The 10,679-nt window shown below is 39.8% G+C and overlaps 1 protein-coding gene across 1 annotated transcript in view; it reads right to left on the bottom strand.

The window, feature by feature from the left end:
• Window positions 1-285: 285 nt before the first annotated feature.
• gnpat (glyceronephosphate O-acyltransferase) overlaps window positions 286-10,679 on the bottom strand; it is a 24,313-nt gene continuing 13,919 nt past the window's right edge. The window contains exons 10-16 of the mRNA XM_037537405.1: window positions 9,534-9,785; window positions 8,095-8,174; window positions 7,360-7,500; window positions 6,336-6,435; window positions 5,420-5,513; window positions 5,270-5,331; window positions 286-3,002 (exon numbers count right to left, since the gene is read on the bottom strand). Of these exons, the coding sequence (XP_037393302.1) occupies window positions 2,959-3,002; window positions 5,270-5,331; window positions 5,420-5,513; window positions 6,336-6,435; window positions 7,360-7,500; window positions 8,095-8,174; window positions 9,534-9,785 (773 nt within the window). The 3' untranslated portion in view covers window positions 286-2,958. The remainder of the gene's footprint in view (window positions 3,003-5,269; window positions 5,332-5,419; window positions 5,514-6,335; window positions 6,436-7,359; window positions 7,501-8,094; window positions 8,175-9,533; window positions 9,786-10,679) is intronic.

Below are 10,679 nucleotides of genomic sequence, written 5' to 3'. Positions count from 1 at the left end.
AATGGACTTTTATAGCATTTATAACCACTCAGCTGGTTTCCTGATACGTTTATCCTGAAGTCAGTTTCTCATTTGCCTCCTTCTACTTCCAATTGTCCCGTTCCATCTTAAATAGTGCAGCAATTGCGTTTTGCCCCAGGCACAAGATATTTTACAAGAAACATAACGTCTGATGAAAAGATTCCTGCTGGAGATGCGAGAAAAGTGGCTATAGCTGAGCTAAAGCTTAAAGCAGAGCAAAGTAAGCCTGCATTTCCATTTAAATATTTTTAGTCTATACTAGAACCAAGATGGCTATATATGTAAATGCACACATTACTGCAATTAAATGGACATAAAATGTGGCTCCCAAAGTGGTTTGACTTTTGTTGAAAGCAAAAAAATGGCTCTTTTTAACATTTGGGTTGCCGATCTCGGGTCTAGACTGCGGTCAAAGCGGCCTATCCATGCTCCGCAAACAAGAAACTGTAGTGATCTTTGTTTAGAGTGGTGATGTAACTGTGAATTATGCAGAAACTGTAATGTATATGACTCATGCCTGTTAACTGCCAGGTTTACTGGGTGTGCCTGAGCTGAACAATCCCACCTACTAGGCACTCTCTAAATGACCCATCACACATTATATTGCATCATCCATCCAGGCTGTCCTTTGCAGCTGTATCATTTAAACCTCAACATCACCCAGATGGAGTTTTATTGAGACACAAACATTCAGCCAATTGCATAACGAGCTTCCCTCCTTTCTAGTCGTCTCAATCTTCAACACCTCATAAAGCTCAGAAAATATAGCCTGTATCCAGGGCATTAAAGTAAAATTCTTCTTCTGTTACACAAACTAGTTTGAGGACGGACAACAAAGAACAATCCACAATACATTTTCTCTTAAGTTGTTTGCATGTGCTGCTATACAGTATAAAAACCCAGGGTTCTCCTTTTTTCGCAGCTTTCTACTAAGAAAATTAAGAAGAAAAAAAAAAACTAAGCACATGTAAACACCTGACGTCCCTATATAATCGCATTTGGTTACTTTGTTCATATGACTGAAACTTAGAAGAATGGCAGTAGGAGCGATAAACGTTTGGCGTGAATTTATACTATTCAGTTCAGTAACTCCTAAACATAAAATTAAAGCGAATAAAGCCAAGGTGGCATTTTTGTAACATTTCTCGGAAAGCTTACACTCTAATCCCACGCAAAACACTGGTGAAAATTCACGCTGATGTGCAAAGAAAAGAATACAATGAAATAAATAAAGAGTGCAAAGAGAAAACACCCAAATCGAGCAGAATAAGTGAGTTAAAAAAAAAAAAAAAAGGAAACAAAGCAAACTCAGAGTTTTCAAAACAGTAACTTTTCGTAGTGGAAGTGTAGTCTCCTCGGGTCCAGCTGTCACAGACATTGTTGGAAGGCAAGAAAGGATGAAAACGGATGAAAAAAAGATGGAAAGAAGAGCATTGCACTGCAAAAACCATCTTGAGGATATGGATCATTTCTAATATTTCTCATTGAGAGATTGCGTTTTCCTGTGCTGTGCTGTTTTCCTGGTTGATAAATCCTAAACTTGGACTGAAGTTCATTGTCGATGGAGTGCGAACACTGAAAACTCTTCCAGGTCTAGGTTTAGGCTTAATCCAGTTTTGGGAAACTGGCTCTAGAGGATTATTTAACATATTTCTAGGCATTTTATTCTTCGTCACTGCCCAAAAACATCCTAAGGATGACAGCAAGAACGTTCTTAAATTTAGACGCAAGTTAATGTAAAGTGGTTTTATTTATTTTATCCATTCATCACGAAATTTCCACACAATGTAATGGACGACGGTTGTGCTCAAATGATGTCAGTGAGAAATTATAAAGTGATTTTTTAATACATTTTTTACTGAAACGACTAAAACCTAGTCTAGTACGATAAGTAAATTAGGCGTGTCTATAGGAATGCCGTTGTATGCAAAAGGCTTGACACCCTGATCAAATTACCTCTTGTTGATTTCAAGTGAAAGTTAGCTGCCTACGCAGAACAAACAGCTGAACATTTTAACACACAATTAATGTTTATTAACATACTAGGCGAGAAAATAATGTGGCCTGTGTAAAAGTCATGACATGGTTTTATATTATGTTTTATTTTATTCCACAAAACGTTAGAAATATTACACTAAAATGCTCACATTTAAGTTACTTGTATAGGGTGTGTTACCTTAAATCAACAAAACATGTCGCTGTTGTCTGAACAAAATCTTGTATTGTAAAATAATAACATTACTTTTAATGCAAGTCAGGGGAACCAGACGTCTGTCCAAGTCGTTTTTGGCTGTTTCCTTTGGTCCATGCATCATGACATGTACACACGGTGTGAAGGACAACATGCATTTTCAAATTATGTCGCGACAAAAATGGAGATACGAGGTTTTGTCCAGACAGCCGTGATGTCATTTGACTGGGGGTATTCAAACTTCTGCATATGACTGTATGTTGTTTAAATATTCAAAGACCTCACAATGAGAAATATGAGACGTATCACCTACATTCAAGGTGCTTTCACGTGCCAAGATATCACTTTTTGCAGCGGGGCCTTCATGTGCCCAGTCATATTAGAGAGGGCTGGGAAGACCTCAAAGGAGGAGAGGAGGTTGATCACACAGGAAGGATCTTTCTACGAGACACGTTAAAAGCAGAAGAGAGAGGGAGATGTGGAAGGGAAAGAGGGAGACAGTGTGACAGAGAGGGGGAGAAAGGCCCATATCGTAGAGAGCGTGTCCCAGATGGTGAACCCGTGAAGTCTTTTTAAAGCTCGATGACAAACAGTCTTTGTAGTCGGCAAAGCCACGGCGCTTCGCGAAATTTGCCATTATGGTAATGAAGGCAGTTCAGGCTGGCTCTCCACACGACGAGGGGAGTGTGTGTGTGTGTGTGTGTGTGTGTGTGTGTGTGTGTGTGTGTGTGTGTGTGTGTGTGTGTTTACAGCCGAGCGAGGACAGGTTTCTGGGTAGGAATTTTACCCCCTGAGAGATGAAGCAGAGCAAAAAGTAAACAAGCTGAGATTAGCACAGCAAAGTAACGCCTGTTAGCACGCTAGCGCTGTTCTCTTCAGTGGCAGCTACTCTAGAAAACTGGGTCAAGAAGAGCAAACTGCACTCTTACACAGGGGCATTCTGGGTACACAGTCGTGTGCAAAAGTTTGAACAGCCCCAGGCAAATTGCACATTTTGTTGAAAAGGAAAAATAATGTCAACAAATTAAATTAACGCATCTCCTACAGAGAACAGACTGAAGTTTGGCATTTTAGTGCTCAACTTCTAGTTGCTTGTTCAACATAAAATGAAACATAAAACACAAAACGTGACATAACATTTGCTCAGGCCTATGGCAGCCCAAAAGGGTCATGAATCTGCGTGTTTTTTCCCTGTTTTTTCTGTATAACGAGTTATTTTCATTTGTTTTCATCCCAACAAACGATTTCTCGAGATCTCAAGACATGCACGCCATTATCACCACATACCAAAGCAAGTCTTGATGCAATAATGTCTGATAAAGGTAACAATATCCCGAGATCTCAGGAAAAAAAACATCGGTTTTTGCAGTGACACTGACGTACATATCAATAGAGATAACAAAACAAAATAACTCGTTATCCTGGGGAAAAAAAACAAAACAAGTGAATCCAAGGCCATTTCTTGCTTCCGTACAGGCCACTTTTTATTTACTTTTTCCAATATGTTAAATGGAGAAAATCTGTAGGGGACGTGTTTTCACTTTAGCAAAACAGGTTAATTTCACCAAGGGGGGCCAAAACTTTTGCACACAGTGTTACAGTTGGACAAGCTAATAATAATTAAGATTAGTAACATGATGCAGAAAGATACACTACAGTAAACTGGCTTATCAATGCTCCGACCACAAATGACAAGTGTACTTTTACTGTTGCAAAATACCTCAATTTAGAGCGAATTAATGTCAATGTATTAATGTCAAACGATACCTATTCTGTCTGTCTGAAAGGTCCCAATGTTAAAATAGATCGGAAGTAAATTTTTTGTCATGAAATCGAGCTAACATTAGCGTAGTGGTAAACAGTCATTTTTGTTTCCAACCCGGCCAGTTTCAATTAGCAGCGAAAACAAAGTCCAGTTGGTGCAGCGTTTATAACTGAAAACTAGTATAACATAGTTAACAGTCCTAAGTTGTACATTAGTTTCTTTTCACTTGAATGAGATTTTTTTTTCCTCCCCAATTTATTTGTAGCGAATTCCACCTACTACCAGCTCCCCTCATCACAAGATACTAATTAAAGTTAGCATGTACTTCCTTCCAGACACGTAAGGCGCCACTGAATCTTCAAACTGCCGTTAACACAGTGTCACTAGACAGCTCAACAAGCTTGGAGAACAATGACGGCCAATGGGCCGACACTGCACTGAGAATTGGGGGGAACATGGACCCTCATCCAAAAGGATCACCGGGGGGGTCGAACACACATCCTCCCGATGATAAAGCATAACAGATAACACTTAAAGCTTTACTGAACCTGACTTATTCGGATGGCAATAAATCAACTGGAGTAGGTGTACGACCGACGGTATCTCGCACACCGGACACAACGTCACCCTGTTCGACACTTGCGAACTTTCGCCGCCAACATGAACTCGCTGACCAAACATGACAGTCTCTGCTGTTGGCATGAAAACACCCAAGATGACGTGTTTCAGCAAACACAACTTTTCACTAATGTCAAAAGAATCAGAATCTTCAAAGACGCCTCAAACAGGGCTCAAACCACACTACTAACATGAGTTAAATGGGGAAATGATGAAGCTCTTCTCACTACTTTCACTTTTCCTACAAGAGCCAAGAGCCCAGGGGTGGTGGTGGAGGAGGGGGGATTCTCTTCCCCAGAACAGCAAAGAGGGGCATCGTCACAGGATTATATTCGTTTAAGTGTTTATAGGTATTTTTAGTTGAACTGGATATTGCATCCATAGGATTTTAATTGGCCAGCCTTTTAGAGTTTTAAAGGTCAAATATTGATATTTATCAGCTGAGCAAAATCATGGTAGCTATGAAGAAAGCATTTGTAGGTGGAGCATGGATAGAGCAATTTTACTAATAGTACATGTTACTACTACTACTACTACTAGTAGTGCTACTACTACTACTACTACTACTACTACTACTACTACTACTACTACTACTACTACTACTACTACTTACTATTTATTGTTTAGAAGGCTGGAATACAAGTAAATGTTTATGTGCTGGACATTGGTCTTACCCAACGTGTCCTCCAATGAGTTCACGGCAATCTTGTTGACCTTCAGTGTCACCTGATCACCACTGAAGAAAAAAAAAACGGTCAGATGAAACAGAACTCTTCAAACTTTCCAGCAAGGCCAAAAAAAAAGTAGATGAAAACATTTCTTACGCTTTAACTCTCCTGACAGCCTTCAACCGTATCAAGGCAGCTAAAGCATTCTTCTGCAAATCTGATGATAAGGCTTCATAACACTTCAGACTTCCTGCAACAGTGATGAGAAAAGAGAAAAATGAGGCCGACTGGAGCTCCACTTTAAAGGAAATGTCTTTCTCAAATATTTTTACAATGTTTTATATTTGTGAAATGTGCTTCTACAATATGATACAGCACAAAAGTTACCTCCTGTAGGCTTTTATCAGGAATACAACTGGCATAAAAACAATTTCAGACAACATAATACAAAATATAGTTGCAAACGGCAATTTGGGGTCCAAGCACCATTTAGCATAAGGAGGCCTTAAGCAAATGGCCTTTTTCACAGATATAATGTAGATGGAATTTAATAGGATAGTTAATGTTTGTCGAGTTTTGCACGGATTAACCTTTTGACTTTGGTATATTAAGCTGTAGACTTTAAACAAATAAGACTCAATCCCGGATGAGCAGTCTAATTTTTAAATATTATAACTGCTCCTATATTATTGCTTTTTTATTCTCTGTGCTACTGAACAAAAGAAGAGATAATAAAAACCCATATTTATCGTCTTGTAGTACAGTGTACTGATCTAGGGTGAGATCATTTTTGTCTAGACAACAGCCTTAGGTAGCCTTAAAGGTAATAATTGTTACTAGATCAGCACTAGTGTTTTGACACATACTGCCTTTAAAGTGCTCCAAAGCACTGAATCACTTTCTTTACCTGTTCGCTTTTCAGGCACTTTATTTGATCTTTTGGTTGACTTTGTTAAACTGAGGATTAAAAGACTGAAAACTTCAAACACTGCACACAGTGGCTGAACACTATGTGGAGATGTTTGTCTGCTTTTGATTGTGTAGGCAGTAATAAGGATCATGACGCAGGTACCTGAGAGAATGAGTTGGAGAGTGAAGCTTCTCACAGCAGGAACAAACTTATTCTCCAGAAGATTCTCCTCCAATTCCTCACACAGATACCGGCACACAACCTACACACACACACACACACACACACACAGGTTTGTTTTCACTCATTCATGTATCCACAGGTCACCAGTTCATCACATGGTTTACTTTTGCTGGTCATACAAATCTCCCATATGTATTATGTATGTATATGTAAGTACCTACATGAACTCATAGTATGTCCCATATCTATCTATCTATCTATCTATAGATAGATAGATACATATACACTACTGTGATGTGTGTGTGTCACAGACACTTAAACACATCATTTATAAAGTATAATAATGTATAAAGTGTGCCACGAAGAATTAAGACAGTTCTGAAACCAAAAGGGGGTCCATCCTTTTACTAGCAAGGTGTACCTAATAAAGTGGCTGGTGAATATATATATATATACATATATATATATATACATACATATATATATATATATATATATATATATATATATATATATATATATATATATATATACACACACACACACACACACACACACACACATATACAAACACACACACACACACACACACACACACACACACACACACACACACACACACACACACGTGTGTGTTTCTTTTAGCCCAATTATCATGAACTTTACACACAACGTAAAGGGTAAAAGATATTTTCAAATTATGCAAAATAAACTGAAAAACGTCCAAAACGGAGATACGAGGTTTTGGTCTGACAGCAGCGAAATATTGTTCTGTTATATAAGGTAAAAAAAACGTTTGGCCTTCTAATCTGGATCACTTTTCCTGTTTTTTTTACATATGTGAAAATGCCAAGTGAATTGTACATCATTTCCAAAATTCATGATCAATACCCAGTAATAACGGTCCATATTTACACGGAATAAAACTTTTACATTAACTTACATTGAATCGTGTAAACGTATGGACATATCTGTATTTTTGAGTGTTGGTGTGAAACACTACCTGATATCCCTGCAGGAACGGGTCCAGAACAGAACACAGAAAGGCCAGTGTGGTCTGTCCACTCTGGGACATAACAAGGTCCTGCTGTAACTCCTGAACTGCACCACACTTCCCCAGCAGATAACACGCTTCCTCAAAGTCCTGCACACACAGCAACACATTTACATACACAAGACTCAGATTCAGACAGTTAAGGATGTGTTTTCTTCAATTACACATGTAGCAGCGAGATATTACCTGATCTGGTGGTTTTAAAGGGCCCGTATCATTGAAAAGCAATATTTTTTAAATGAAAAAGAACTTGATATGTGGACCAATCTTTCCACAGTCCATATATGGAAACTACCTTTTGAATTCAATGTTTTTGTGATGTCACAAGGCACTTTTATTTATGCGTTTTATTCAAAAAACTGACCCTAAAATACTTGTTTGTTTCATAATGTTTTAAGAAATGAATCTGTCCCCTTTTATTTTTAATCTATTTACATTGTGCAGGTCTGGGGGAGCTCCAAGGCACCTGGGGGCCCCAAACATCCCCGAAAAGGCCTGGGTGGTGGTTACAATTAACAAATTCCATCTGGTTAGTTAAACGGGGAAATAATCTCCACTGGGGCCACAAACTCAGGGCTCGGGACGACAGGCAGTGTAACCTGCTTATTACGGTTAGGAGGATGATGAAACCACATTAAGTCTGGATCAGTGTGAGGTGCTGTGAATGGGTGTGGGCGGTTGTACCTGCACCGCTGCTCCTGGGCAGAGGATAAACTCGTTGGAGAACACGTTCCGCAGGAAGTTAAAGCAGTTAAAGACCTCGTCTGCGAAAAGTTGAGACATTCAAATATCAGCGTTGCCTGACTCTTCTGCGGTTACTTTACAGACAATGCATCCAGCAGGACGAACGACCTACAGTGCATCTCTGCTCTGATCAGAAGCACTAGTGGAGGTTTGCCGATTAAAGTGACAGTTCAGCCAAACACATTCAAATGGATTAACACAGTAATCGAATGTATTAAAAATGATTTTAATATTTATTTATTCTACATTTCTGCATAAACATAACGACTCAGACTTCTTTACAATGAGGTCACAGCCATTATAGCCATTTTCCCTGCTATCCAAGTCCAGTGAACCTGCATACGCCTTCTGGGTTTTATATGTATTGTTGACGATGGAAAAATAGTAATAAATTAACAATGAAAACTTTTCTTTAGGAACTATTTTGCCCTACAACTCCCAAAAAAACGTTCTCTCAAAACCATCGCAAAACAATATCTCAAGCTTATCTGTGCACTGGCTTTCTGTGAGGGAGCTTTAAGAGGCTTCAGACGTCTGGTTCCTATCACCACCACTGTGAACAGGTATCTCTAGAACAGAGCGTTTCACATCAAAGCACTCTGAATGACTTTGTTGACTTCTTAACCATTGAAAAATGATATGAGGTTAAAAAACATTCTCCTAATTATGACCATTCTCCTTTATTCAACCATTTTTGAACTTTATCTCTGTAACTATGGGAATTACTGGCATGCAGTTAGCACATCAGATCAAATCAAATTTATTTGTAGCGCTTTTTACAACTGATGGTGTCAAAGCAGCTTCACAGAATTCCAGAAAAGACAACGTTTTAACATGAATGTAAAACCCCCAGGTGAGCAAGCCGGGGGCGCCAGTGGCAAGGAGAACCTCCCTCAGAGCTGAGGAAGAAACCTTGGGAGGAACCAAGGCTCACCAGGCGGGACCCGTCCTCCTCTGGTCAGACTACCTACAAAGTTATTATACTACTAATATTAATAGTAGTAGTATTGGTAGTATTGGTAGCTAGGACTACTACTAAGCCATACTAAACATGTTTCACTCACTCGTTAACTACATTAGCCTCGTGCTCCAAACCTCAGCCATCAAACGTGTTGTGCCTGATTGACTACATTTACGGTGAGAAGTAAACTGTATAAATAAGTAAGATACAAGTAAGTAAGTATAAGTCATTTTCTAAAGATACACAGAGGAGACAGCTTAACTTCTGACATGATCAAGCACCACATCTGTAACTAAAACCACTCACAAAATATTAGCTTCACCAGTTAAAGCGCCAAAGAGGGAAGCGAACGTATCCACTGAATTTGAATTCTAACTTGTCCTGCGTTCCTCATTAAGATACCTGGATAAACTCTCACCTTTCCTGCTGCAGTTGGCCGTCTGCATGGCCACAGCGATTAGCGCCGGCCGCACGAACAGGTGCAGTATTTGATTCCTGTAGGAGGCGCAGGAGAGCACACTGACCGCGCGGTTAAACCCCGCCTCTTCGGTCGCCGACTCCGCCCCCGGCAGCTCTTCAACGACCAATCGCACGCGGCCACCCGACACACACACCAGGTTCTTGTGGAGGGCCAGACTGGAGCTGATCACCTTACTGCAGGGTTCATGGTCTGAGACAGAGAGAGAGAGAAAGGAGAGAGAGAAAGGGAGAGATGGAGAAAAGAGAGAGCGCAAGAGAGAGGGGGAGAGAGACAGAGAAAGAAAGAAAAAGAGCAAAAAAAAGCAAGAGAGGTAAGGAAATTAAAAAGAGAGAGAAGGAGAGAGAGAGAAGGAAAGAGAAAAAGAAACAGAATGAAGCAGAGAAGATGAGAGAGCAAGAAGGATGAAAGAAAGGATGATAGGTAGAAAAAGATGGATTGAAAGAGAGAGAGAGAGAGAGAGAGAGAGAGAGAGAGAGAGAGAGAGAGAGAATGAAAAAAATAGTGGATGAAAGAGAGAGAGGATGAAGGGGAAAAGAGAGGATGAAGGAGAGGGAGAGACATAAGAGAGAAGGAGAGAGAGAGAAGGAAAGAGAAAAAGAAAAAGAATGAAATAGAGAAGATGAGAGAGCAAGAAGGATGAAAGTAAGGATGAAAGACAGAAAAAGAGATAAAAAAAGAGGGATTGAAAGAGGGAGAGAGATGAGGGAGAGAATGAAAAAGATAGTGGATGAAAGAGAAAAAGGATGAAGGGGAAAAGAGAGAGGATGAAGGAGAGGGAGAGAGATCAAAAAGAGAAAGAGGGCACAGAGAGAGAGAGAGAGAGAGAGAGAGAGAGACAGACAGAGAGAGAGAGAGAGAGAGAGAGAGAGAGAGAGAGAGAGAGAGAGAGAGAGAGAGAGAGAGACAGACAGAGAGAGAGAGAGAAAGAGAGAGAGAGAGAGAGAGAGAGAGAGAGAGACAGAGGGAGAGAGAGAAAATTAAAAAGATAGAGGATGAATGAAATAGAGAGAGGATGAAGGGTAAAAAGAGAGGATGAAGGAGAGGGAGAGAGATAAAAAAGAGAAAGAGGGCAGAAAGAAAGAG

This window comes from Pygocentrus nattereri, chromosome 4 (assembly GCF_015220715.1).
Source record: "Pygocentrus nattereri isolate fPygNat1 chromosome 4, fPygNat1.pri, whole genome shotgun sequence".
NCBI lineage: Eukaryota > Metazoa > Chordata > Actinopteri > Characiformes > Serrasalmidae > Pygocentrus > Pygocentrus nattereri.
Note: the sequence above shows the minus strand (reverse complement) of the source record. Positions and strands in the feature narration are given on the sequence as shown.